Source organism: Pan troglodytes, chromosome 19, assembly GCF_028858775.2.
Source record: "Pan troglodytes isolate AG18354 chromosome 19, NHGRI_mPanTro3-v2.0_pri, whole genome shotgun sequence".
NCBI classification, from domain to species: domain Eukaryota; kingdom Metazoa; phylum Chordata; class Mammalia; order Primates; family Hominidae; genus Pan; species Pan troglodytes.
Window position 1 is genome coordinate 61,414,653 of NC_072417.2, and position 12,736 is coordinate 61,427,388.

General features: G+C 44.2%; 1 protein-coding gene across 5 annotated transcripts in view; it reads left to right on the forward strand.

Moving 5' to 3' along the window:
* STX8 (syntaxin 8) overlaps nt 1-12,736 on the forward strand; it is a 326,781-nt gene that overhangs the window by 287,812 nt on the left and 26,233 nt on the right. The window contains exon 8 of one of the 5 annotated variants that reach the window (XM_016932408.3): nt 7,126-7,723. The exons of the other annotated variants lie outside the window; for them this stretch is intronic. Within the exon in view, the coding sequence (XP_016787897.1) occupies nt 7,126-7,136 (11 nt within the window). The 3' untranslated portion in view covers nt 7,137-7,723. Of the gene's footprint in view, nt 1-7,125; nt 7,724-12,736 lie in introns of those variants that run through there. 5 annotated transcript variants of the gene reach the window in all.

Here is a 12,736-nt window from a genome sequence, read left to right on the forward strand (position 1 = left end):
AGCTGCTGTCTTCCTTTTTCACTCCAAGGCTTTCTGATTTTTTAATTTATTCTGTTCTAATTTCATAGATATTACATATTTTATCTCTATGATAATTGTAATTATTGTTTCTTTCACATTTTCTTCTGTTCTTTGCGTTGTATCTTGTCATTGGATTCCTTTTTCTGTTTTTTTTTTTTTTTCAGGGGGAAGTTCGGTTTTTTGTTTTTGGTTTTTTTTTGTTTGTTTGTTTGTTTGTTTTGCTTTTCTCCCCCCCCACCTTGTCAAATGTCTAGTGATGCTTGGCTACCCATTAATGTTAAAGAATGTAGGCGAGGCATGGTGGCTCACACCTGTAATCCCAGCACTTTGGGAGGCCGAGGCGGGTGCATCACAAGGTCAAGAGATCAAAACCATCCTGGCCAACATGGTGAAACCCTGTCTCTACCAAAAATACCAAATTAGCTAGGCGTGGTGGTGCTCACCTGTAATCCCAGCTACTTGGGAGGCTGAGGCAGGACAGTCACTTGAACCCAGGAGGCAGAGGTTGCAGTGAGCCGAGATGTGCCACTTCACTCCAGTCTGGCGACCGAGTGAGACTCCGTCTCAAAACAAAAAAAAAAAGAATGTAAAAAGACATATGAAAGTTCTATAGGCATGGGTGGGATCTGTTGAATTGTAGATTTCACAGAAGCATTATCAGGCAGGGGAGGACCTAGTCATTGATTGGGGATCCCAAACAGGACTATCTGCATTTCTTTTATCTTTGTTTAGTCCATCACTGCTGAGAGGAGCCCTGTAGTCTCCCCTAATGAGTGGAAACTTGGCTGTTAAGTGTCTGGGAGCCCAACAGAAAGAGGGGACAGCCAGCTTCTCATGCCCTATGAAAACCAGGATTTCATCTCCCTATTTCCAGCATCTCGTCATATCCCTTTCTTCTTCTGTGCCTGTTGCCCCCATGTTTCAAGCTCCCCAGTCCATTTTCACCTGTGAACATCTCTCCTGAGAAGATAGGGGAGAGGTAGTTTGCCTGATTGTGTGCGGTGGTGGCGGGGACCTGGGATGCATCTGGCCCTCATATCGTCTTTAACTAGTCCCGCTGTTTTTAGCCTCACCTGCAGGAGAACCTGATGGAGCCTGCCCCACCCCAAATCTGCTGTTTAGGTTTCATCGTCATCTACTGTAAGGCACTGATGACTTATCCATCTGCTTTCCATCTCCTGACATTTTGTTGCTGTATCTGATGGGATGTCATTTTCTCTCCTGTTCTTTTGGTTTATATATTTATACCATTCCCCACTAGTAGAGTTTGGGGAGCGGGGAGAGATAACCAAGGGCGTTCAGTTTGCCCACGTGAAATCAACACATGACATACATCATCCTTCCAGGCCTCATTTACAGCCCCGTGAGACAGGTAATGTCATTCCCATATCACAGACAAGAGGCGAAGACCCTGAGAGGTGAGGGCCAGTGCTCAAGGTCACGTAGCTGGTCAGTGGCATAGCCTCAGCTCGAACCCAGGTACACCTCTGAAGCCCACTGTTTCTACTACCACATCACCCTTTTTCTGAGTCTCTGGGGTTTTGCAGGGATTCCTTTACCACACGGAACAATATTCATCAGGAATACACACCACACACCGTCCCAAGGGGCCACGTAGTTCAGCTAACAGGGCTTTTTTTTTTTTTTTTTTTGCTTCCCTTTGTTCCCTGAAGCAATTATTTCTTTATTTCATTTAAAGACTCAGCCTCTGCAGCTGCTGTAGCCAGCTTAGAGTTGTCTGAAGGTTGAAGACAAGAACCAAAGCCGTGAGCTTACAAGCTATCAAACTTGAAAGATGTATTGAGGTGAAATATCGCTGCAGAGCCTCCCTACCAAACCTTTTTTAAGTGCTTTTTCTTTCCAAAATGAAAAAGAACCGTTTGTACTACACATGCATAAAATCGTCAGCTCTGGCAGTGTTCAAGACAATATTTTTTTGTAACTACCCACCCCAACATAACAGACAGCGTTGTCTCCCAAAGCCAAAATAATTGTGTGTGTTGCGCCCTGATATTTAGAAGTCAAAGATCGGCGTATGTGTGTGGGCCGAAACATATGCCCTTCCTACTCTCTTTTGGAGAAGAGAGGCTGTGCTAACAGTTAAATAACTTTCGTTTTCATACTGAATATTTAAGTTGCAAATTTGAGCCATGTGGGCAGGGGTTTGAAATCCAGAGAGCTGAACTGCTGAGGTGCTTTTGGAGTTCAACCATTTGGATCAAACGTAGACTGACTTCACGGGGAAGCATTCAAGTTGAGTTTGTCATCCCATCTATGATCTTGCCTTATTTTTTTTTTTAAGCCTTACCAAGTCTGCTATTTCCCTCGGCGTTTCCAAAGCGCTCCATATAGTTATTGGCAAGTGTGGGATGCGGTAATATGGGGATTCCAGAAGAAGTTCGTTACAATTTTTCAGAAGTATTGAGTAAATTAGTCACTTTTGAAGGGAAAATGTGAAGGTATTGTTTGTCTTTAAAGTATTTGTTTTTCTAAGCACAAGTGCCTTAGCAACTGTATGTGAAGACAGGTTTATTTCAGCAGAATTTGTAGTAAACAGTGTGTTCATTTATGACCAGGCGTTGGTACATGTACTAGTTTCATTTGCAATTTTCAGGCATGATATAACCAGCACGTAACAATTCCAAAAGATGTTTTGCCTTTTTGTATTTATTTAACCAGGGTGATCACTGTTTGGGACTACCAGGCTTGGATCAATGGGCACCCTCGATCTGCCCCATGCAGGAACAGATGGGCATCTCATTGTCCGTAATGTTCTGGGCTTCACCCTGGCTTCTGGAGGCCGGCCTTAGAGAAAAGGCCCATCTAGGTCAGACCAGGAAATGTGGTACTGAAGACACCCAGCAGTCCAGGGCCTCAGGTAGACGGAGATGTCCCAGATGTTTCTCCTTTTTTTTTTTTTTTTTATCACTACTTTGGACCTCTACACTGGTTTCTGCTGATTCTGGTTGTTTTATATCCAACACCTGCAGAATAGAGTTTGGTGGCTCAGCACCAAAGACAGTGTTTCCGTCCACCAGATGTTGCCTGAGGTGTTTGTTAGAAATGCAGATTCCTGAGTCTGAGCCCAGGCTTCCTGAAGCTGATTCCCTGAGCCTTGGGGCCTGGGAATCTGTTTTTCTCTCTAAGCCCTACCCACAACCTGTGATTCATGGGCAAATTGTTATCCATAGTGTCCAGATTTCCCTGATGATAAGAATCACATGATGCTCTTACTAAAAATACAAATTCCTGGGCCCTCTCCCGGAACCGCTGAATCAGAATCTCCAGGGGGGTGGGGCCTGGGAAGCTGGGAGAATGGAACCTAGTATTCCAGAAAACTTAAGATCCTAAGGCCAAGGTTCCCTGCTGGAAACCATCAGAGGAAATAAAGCAAGCCCCACCCATGACTTTGAAAAACTTTGCCTCTGTTAATTAAAACATAAGACTAGGGGAGAGAACTGAGAAGGATCTTGCGTGTTTCGGCCCCTAGAAAGTCAAGTCAGAAACTTTTTGAGGTTAATTTTACCCATTTACCTGTGATATTTCTAGGACTTTTGAAGTTTTCTAATTCTGCTAAGTCGAAGTCTAGATATAAAGTCAGTCCTTATTATTCTGCTGATTAAAAGATCTAGAGGAAACTTTAAACTTATTTTTTTCCCTGATTATTTCAAAAAGTATGTTTCATTTGCCTTGACTTTTCAAAAACAAGAGTAGCTTTATACGCTTTTAAAGAAAAAAAATTTTTTAAACAACTGTCATTGCTCATATCTTCTGAACTTTCCTACTTTATCCATATGTAAACTGTGAGCTTCTGAGGTCCAAAAAAACATGTATTGTTTATCTCCGTATCTCCAGGGTGCAGACCATTGCCTTAAGTGAATGCTGTATGAATTGAGAAGAAAATATTTTATTTTCTCTGTAGTTTATTTTCTTTAGCTAAGACGATCAGAGTTAAACCTAACCTTTTTTGCTTATTTGTTTTGGTGAGCCGTCTTGTAGTTGATCATTGGTTTATTAATTTGAAGATTTACACAAGGCAAGATGCTGATTTTTTAAAAAAGGAAAACTTAGAGACAAACCGTACAATTGTACATATCTGAAAAGAGCTGTGCAGATCCCCTGTATTCTGCTGAGGAAATTTCATTGCATAAATGGGTTACTATTAGTTGATGGAAAAATTAAGTTAACTGGAATCCCCAGTTCACTGACCATGCCAGTTAACTGAGGTATTAGTGTCCTGTTTAAACTCTCAGAGCTATTAAATTAAACGGTCATGACATGAAACCTCAGAAAAGTCTTATTGTTGTCTAGAAAGATTGTGTACAGGTGTTGCTAGCCTACTTTAGAATAAAAAAGGCTTCAGTATTCTCAAAAATCATTTCCTCTCCCGAGGAAATACACCACAGTAAAACAGCCTTTTCCAGTACTGTAATTGCTGGCTTTCTGCTTCAAAAGAAAATCCTCGAATATGATTCAGGTTACAATTTCCATCAGACTTTTCTGAGTAGACTATAATAATTTTGTGTTTGATTAATAAAATAATTCCAGAAATGAAAAGAACTAGAATTTAATCCATAGAGACCAAGGTTGTTGGAAACATGTAGTTATTGAAAACATTGCTTTTAATTTTGAAAGATGCATACAGTTCAACCTTATTAAATGAAAAGAATGTCGTTCTATCCATTGCGAAAGCTCCACATTCCAAGTTCTCATGGTACTTTTCTTGAGTTTATACTTTAACCCCAGTGACATGAAAACACTGAGAATTCTATTTCTTTTATTTGTTTGTTTGTTTGAGATGGAGTCTCGCTCTGTCACCCAGGCTGGAGTGCAATGGCATGGTCTTGGCTCACTGCAACCTCTGCCTCCCAGGTTCAGTGATTGTCCTGCCTCAGCCTCCTGAGTAACTGGGATTACAGGCGTGCACCACCACACCCAGCTAATTTTTGTAGTTTTAGTAGAGACGGGGTTTCACCATGTTGACCAGGCTGGTCTCGAACTCCTAACCTTGTGATCCGCCCACCTCAGCCTCCTAAAGTGCTGGAATTACAGGTGCGAGCCACCTCTCCTTGCCTGAGAATTCTATTTCAAACACAGAAGGTTGAATATTTATAGAAAGGAAAAAACCCTTTAGTTTAAGAAAAGTAATTTCTAATAGTCCACAGCTTTTTGTCAGAGTAAAGATATTATTTGGACCAGGGTCACTCAACATCTGTAATTGTGAGTGCTCTGTTTTTCCTATCAAGAATACCTGTCAGGTGTCCTGGGCTCTCTTGTCCCCTGGAATCCCTATCTAGGTTCTACAGCAAATACGTAAACTCTCTTGCTTCTTGACTTTCTACCCGACCTATGCTGGTGTCTTTAGCTGTCTACTTGTTAGAGGACATACATGTGCAGTTCTTCAGTTTTGGTAAAGAAAGAAAAAAAAAAGATTCATCTCCATAAAGTGACTGTCTCATTTCAAGTATTCAGATTTGCAAGTTAGCTCTTGCCTGGATATTTTCTCTCAGAAATTTTCTTTAGGCTGGTTATGCATGCGGCCACCAGGTGAGTAGGAGAATCTCAATTCTGCCCTTTGTGGCCATATAGGTTGGCCAGAGGAGTGTCTCGTAGGGAAGAAGGCTTATGTTCCATTGGCTGACTTTTTCTTTCCACCGTGATGAATAGCTAAGTCTGAGTTATAAGATGATGCCAGCAGTTTTAAGCGAAGAAAACGGACACCTGGAGACACTAACGTTTCATTCATAAAAAGGATAGCTTCCAGTTGCACCAACTGCGTGCCTTTCTGTAGAACCCTGTCTTACCATACTTTCAAACAATGTAATGTTGGAAGGAATAATGAATGAAGAAATGTACTCTACCAAGGCAAAGAGGAGGGATTATAGTAAGAAAATGTCATCAGGCCGGGTGCGGTGGCTCACGCCTGTAATCCCAGCACTTTGGGAGGCTGAGGCGAGTGAATCACTTGAGGTCAGGAGTTTGAGACCAGCCTGGCTAACACGGTGAAACCCCGTCTCTACTAAAAATACAAAAAATTAGCTGGGCGTGATGGCAGGTGCCTGTAGTCCCAGCTCCTTGGGGGGGCTGAGGCAGGAGAATGGCGTGAACCCGGGAAGCCAAAATTGCAGTAAGCCAAGATTGTGCCACTGCACTCCAGCCTGGGTGACAGAGCCAGACTCCATCTTAAAACAAAACAAAACAAAACATGTCATCAGTACCAAACAAAAATTTATCAAATGTACAAAAACATAAAATGTCCATCTGGAAATCTCAGATAGAGGGGGGAAATGGAGAAGTGGCATCTGACGAGGCCTCCAACAGGAGAGTGGGGAGAAGGCCCCAGGAGGGCCCTGGTGGAGAGGCCTCCAGCAGCTATCGATGCTAGACCCATACCTGAGCTCTTAGATGGAGTCTCACTCTGTAGCCCAAGCTGGAGTGCAGTGGTGCAATCTCAGCTCACTGCAACCTCTACTTCCCAGGTTCAAGTGATTCTCCTGCCTCAGCCTCCCGAGTAGCTGGGACTACAGGTGTGTGCCACCACACCTGGCTGATTTTTGTATTTTTAATAGAGATGGGGTTTCACCATGTTGGCCAGGCTGGTCTCAAACTCCTAACCTCAGGTAATCCACCTGCCTCGGCCTCCCAAAGTGCTGGGATTACAGGCGTGAGCCACTGCGCCCAGCCTTTTAATATTTTTATAGTCACTCCAAGGGACTGTGTCTGCTTCACAGTTAGGATACTCACAGTAGAGGTGGGTCTGCACCCAGCCCCCCACCAAAATAGGAAAATTTCCCCTGTGGCTCACTACCCAAAAGACAAGTTCTCTGTAATCCCAGTGGAAGAAAACCAAATATCCTGCTGTCAAAACTTGCTCGCAGCAATTACAAGATTTCTAGAACTAGGCTCACGATCTTCTCCAGCCCTGCTTTTCTTCTGTTTTCTATCTCAATGAGCAAGACCACCAACCACTCCATTTCTCAAGCCAAATACCCAGGAATCATCCCTGCTTCTGCTCAGCCCCTACATCTCGTCCGATGCCAGTTTTCACCAATTCCACCTCCTGAGTGTCTATGAAATCCACAACACTGCTTTTCCTTCCCACAGCCTCACCTTGACTTCAGCCTCTGTCATCTTCTGGATCACTCCTGTCACTTCCTGCATCGCCTTCCTGTTCCAGTTCTGCCCCCTCTAGTCCATTCTCCACGTTGAAGTCAGGAGGAGCTTTGGAAAATGCAGAGTTGCGTCTGTGAACCCTCCCCCTCCACCATTACTTCTTCCCGCTGAAACCTCTCAGAGCCTCTCTATTGCCCAGATTCCTTGTCACACCTAGGGCCCTGTGCAATCCACTCTCCTGCTTATCTGTGGCCCACACACATAGACACACAACTCTGCATCCAACATCTTTGTAATTGTTACTGAGTTGTGCCCTACTGTGCCTCCACATCAATTTCCTTAGGACAGATTGTGCTTTCTTAACCTGTCTAAGCCTTAGTTTCCTTGCCTGCAGAATGAGAATAGTCCTAGTTGCCTCACAGTAATTTGGCAGGTTCCTGAAAGATCCTGTTGCTATTTGAGTTAAATGTTTATATTAACATGGAGAGAACTGACAGGCACACAGCTCTGAGTCTTCCCATCCAGAAATATGGTATGGATCTGTCTTTGTTCATATTTTCCTTTATGGTTCCTCAGTAAACTTGTGGAATTTTCAAAAAGTCGTTCTGTCCATTTTTGTTCATTCCTTTGTTCTCTGTTCATTAGTTTTTTAAATTTTGTTTCTTTTTTGAGATGGAGTTTTGCTCTTGTTTCCCCAGCTGGAGTGCAATGGTGCGATCTTGGCTCACTGCAACCTCAGCCTCCCAGGTTCAAGTAATTCTCCTGTCTCAGCCTCCCAAGGAGCTGGGATTACAGGCGCCCGCCACCACACCCGGCTAATTTTGTAGTTTTAATAGCAACGGGGTTTGACGATGTTAGTCAGGCTGGTCTCCTGACTTTAAGTGATCCACACGCCTTGGTCTCCCAAAGATCTGGGATTACAGGCGTGAGCCACTGTGCCCGGCCGTTCATTAGTTATTAATACACTTTTTTCATTGATTTTCTTTTTTTCTTTTTTTTGAGATAGGATCTTACTCACTGTGTCTCCTACGCTGGAGTGCAGTGGCATGATCTCAGCTCAATGCTGCCTTGACCAGCCAGGCGCGAGCAATTCTCCCACCCCTGCCTCTGCAGTAGCTGGGACTAGAGGCGTGCACCACCATGCCTGGCTGATTTTTGTATTTTTTATAGAAATGAGGTTTCACTGTGTTGCCCAGGCTGGTCTCAAATGCCTGGGCTCAAGCGATCCACCGAAGTGCTGGGATTACAGATGTAAGCCATCACACCCTGTTATATTTTCTGATTGATTTTAACTGCCTTATGAGAAAGGAGTTGGAATCTATTGATGTATTTTAAGCTATCCTTTTTTCTTTAGTTCAAAAGGGTTTTCTGTGGATTATTTTGTTATTTCCACGTTAGGTATTCTCATTATCTGCAAATAATAATTTTGTCTCCTGCAGTTCTTGAAGAGGAAAACCAAAAAACAGATGGGGTCAGGCTTGTCACAGTGAAGAAGAGGGTTGTTGTTGGCAGCATGAGGGAGACCTGTTGCTTCTGGGGATGTTCTGTAGCAGGGAAGACAGTGAGAAGTCCATCATAGTCTAGTCTAGAGCTGGGCACCTGGCTGTGAAAGCAGAGAAGATGGTTTGGAAGCTGTGTTACTGGTATCTTAGGTCTTTTTCTACTTCCGTACAACCTTAACTTTATTGTTATGACTATATGTTCGAGTTAGTCAACTCCGATGATAAACTTAGTCAAAGCTGGGTTCAAATCCCAGGCCCAACACTGAAAAGCTCTGAAACCTTAGATAAATTGCTTAATGCTTCTGAGCATCAGATTCATTAATAATAATGATGATGGCCAGCTGTAGTGGCTCACGCCTATAATCCCAACACTGGGAGGCTAAGGTGGGTGGATCACCTGAGGTAAGGAATTCGAGGTGGGTGGATCACCTGAGGTCAGGAGTTCGAGACCAGCCTGGCCAACATGGTGAAACCCTGTCTCTACTAAAAATACAAAATTAGCCAGGCGTGGTGGCGGGTGCCTGTAATCCCAAATACTTGGGAGGCTGAGGCAGGAAAATTGCTTGAACCCGAGAGGTTGCAATGAGCCGAGATTGTGCCATTGAACTCCAGCCTGCGCAACAAGAGTGAAACCCCATCTCAAAAAAAAAAAAAAAAAAAAAAAAAAAAAAAAAAACACACACACAGAATAATAATGACAATAATAGTAACACCAGTTTACAGTGTGATGATGGGGATTAGAGAGGGGTATGGAAGATCAAGAGTACAGTGCTTGATGTACAATAGACTCTCTGTAAATGCTTGCTGTAGTCACTCTGCTGCTGTCCTCATCAGATAGTGACAGAGCCAGAGTCCTCCCTTCCAGTGCCCCTTTAGCAGCTCTGGGCCCAAGTCTTAGAAGCCCCCATACTCGCGGTACCCCCTGCACCCACCCTGCCCGATCTCCCTCCCCTGCTCTCTGCCTCCCCGTGATCTTTCCTCTCTCCTCTCTTCTTTGGGCTCTCAACCTGTCACCATCACTGGCACTGCCCAAGATCTCTCTTCTGAGCTCCATTATACTGCATATCCAAGAACTTTTTGATATGTCAGCTTAAATCCCTCTGCAGCATATCCAGAACGCCACCTACCCCTAGTTTTCTATCTCAATAAATAGCATGCCATTGACCCAGTTATTCAAGGTAGAAATTTTGTTTCCTCCTCTCCTCTCACTATAGCCCCCCTTGCTTATCCAAAAAGAAGCTGTGGCATTCTAAAGTATGTTTCTATTTTTTTTTTTTTCTGAGATGGAATTTCACTCTTGTTGCCCAGGCAGGAGTGAAATGGCGTGATCTGAGCTCATCGCAACCTCCGCCTCCCAGGTTCAAGCGATTCTCCTGTCTCAGCCTCCCGAGTAGCTGGGATTAACAGGCATGTGCCACCGTGCCCGGCTAATTTTGTATTTTTAGTAGAGACGGGGTTTTCTCTATGTTGGTCAGGCTGGTTTCAAACTCGCGACCTCAGGTGATCCACCTGCCTCAGCTTCCCAAAGTGCTGGGATTACAGGCGTAAGCCACTGCATCCGGCCCTAAAGTATGTTTCAATCCCTCTATCTCCACTGCCACCACCCCATTTCATGTCACCCTCTTACCCAGATGCTGGGATAGTTCTCTCAAAGAGGTCTCGTTGGCTTTACTTGTACCTGGACACCATACCCTCTGTCCAGTCTCCACACTGTGACATAAATGACTGTCTAACCTAAAGGAGATATTGCCGCTCCCTGCTTAAACCCTTCACTTGCTTCCCTTGTACTTACGATAAAATCCAACTCCTTACCATGGCTTCTAGGGCCCTGCAGGACTTAGCCCTGACACTCTCACCAAATTTACCTTGATTTCTCTCCTCACTGGCCAGTTCTAACCACAGTGGGTTTCTTTCCATTCCATGAATCCCTAGCTGCTCTGTGCTTCCCACTCTGCCTGGCTTTGGCTGGCATGGTCTTCACCCAGCTTTATTTACTTTTAGATCTCAACAGATCACCTCATCAGAAGGCCATATCTGACCACCTCATTAAAGTAACTGTTGTCATAACATCTTGTTTATTTCCTTCTTAATGCTTCTCTATGATTTGTAATCATTTTATTGTGTGGTTGTTTGAATGTCTGACTCCCCCATTAGCCTGTCAATTCCTCAGGCACAGGTATCATGTCTATCTTGACCCTTGTTGTATTCCCAGAACCTAACATGGTACCTGGTACAGAGTTGGGTAGAAGCAGTTGGAGGCTGACTGGCTTCTGTGTATTCAGCCTAGATGCCTTCATGAGCCATTGAGACCCTGCCTTCACTCATTGAGACCCTGCCTTCACTCACTGAGACCCTGCCCTCACTAACCTTCACCCACTATCATTTCCAGCTATCCCTTCTCTTATACCTCCATCCACACCCTGTGCTCCAGAGAACTTCAGGTCCTCTCATTTGAGAAACAGCGGTAGGGACATTCTCCAGAGTGACAAGGAAGTTAACCAGAAAAGGATGTGTTCCTTACTCATTTTTAAGTCATGAAGATGTTCATCTGCATTAAACCTACTGACGCTGTAAACTCTAGATTTGAAATAGCCATGGATGTTAAAAGGTGATTCTGGCTAGGCACAGTGGTACGCGCCTGTAGTCCCAGCTACTCCAGAGGCTGAGGCAGGAGGATCGTTTGAGCCCAAGAGTTCAAGGTTGTAGTGTGTTATGATCACACTTGTGAATAGCCACTGCACTCCAGCCTGGGCAACATAGCAAGATCTCGTCTCTTTAAAAAAAGAAAAGGTGGCTGAGTGCAGTGGCTCACACCTGTAATCCCAGCACTTTGGGAGGCCGAGGCAGGCGGATCACGAGATCAGGAGTTCGAGACCAGCCTGCCCAACATAGTGAAACCCCGTCTCTACTAAAAACACAAAAAAATTAGCCGGGCGTGGTGGTGGGCACCTGTAATCCCAGCTACTCAGGAGGCTGAGGCAGGAGAATGGCTTGAATCCAGGAGGTAGAGGTTGCAGTGAGCTGAGATCGCGCCACTGCACTCCAGCCTGGGTAACAGAGCGAGACTCCATCTCAAAAACAACAACCAAAAAGAAACACAAATAAACAAACAAAAACAAGAAAAGCTGACAAAAAACTAATTTTGTTGATGTCTTAGATATCTCAACAGTGGCCTAAAAGTTCTAATTTCGGAAGTGATGGAGATCCTTTCAGTCATCTTGCTGATGACCCAAAATTTTACAATTAGAAATGTATTCCTTGAGTCAAAATCTGTCCCTCGTTTAAAGCACATACATCTGTAGCCTGGGATATATATTAATTAAACTTTTGTTCTTTGGGACATCTTTTGGTTGGGGAAAAAATGAAACAGAATCACTCACATTTCCACAAGAAAAGGTGGGGTTACTTTAAAGAAACATGTTCCCTTTGTTAGGAACCAAGGCAGACTTGGTAAGCCTGCATGACTCCTTATTTCCTAGTCCAACTTCAGAGAAAATAATCCTTATCCAGCTCAGTTGCATGTACTGGACCAAAATCACTCAGGGACTGCTGGCCAGCCTGTGGATCGGCTGAACTTGCCCTGCATGCCCAGGGCCCTATGGCTTGATGGGTGGGATCAGGGGGTAGATAGAAACCGCAGCCACCTTGACTCACACCTCAGCCAGAGCTCTGATCTAAAAAGATCCCATTTGAAGGGGCTGTAGGCACACCATGAAGCATGACTGGAAAAGCCTTAATAATAAGATAAGTGAGTGTTTATTGAGCATTTACTGTGTCATTGACATTATTGCAGCACATTATATATACTACTGTTATCCCCCGCCCTTTTTTTTTTCTTTTTTTTATTTTTTTGAGGCAGAGTCTCACTCTGTTGACCAGGCTGGAGTGCAGTGGCACGATCTTGGCTCACTACATCCTCTGCTTCCCGGGTTCAAATGATTCTCCTGCCTCAGCCTCCCGAGTAGCTGGGATTACAGGCATGAGCCACCATGCCTGGCTAATTTTTGTATTTTTACTAGAGACGGGGTTTCTCCATGTTGGTCAGGCTGATCTCAAACTCTTGACCTCATGAGCCACCCACCTTGGCCTCTCAAAGTGCT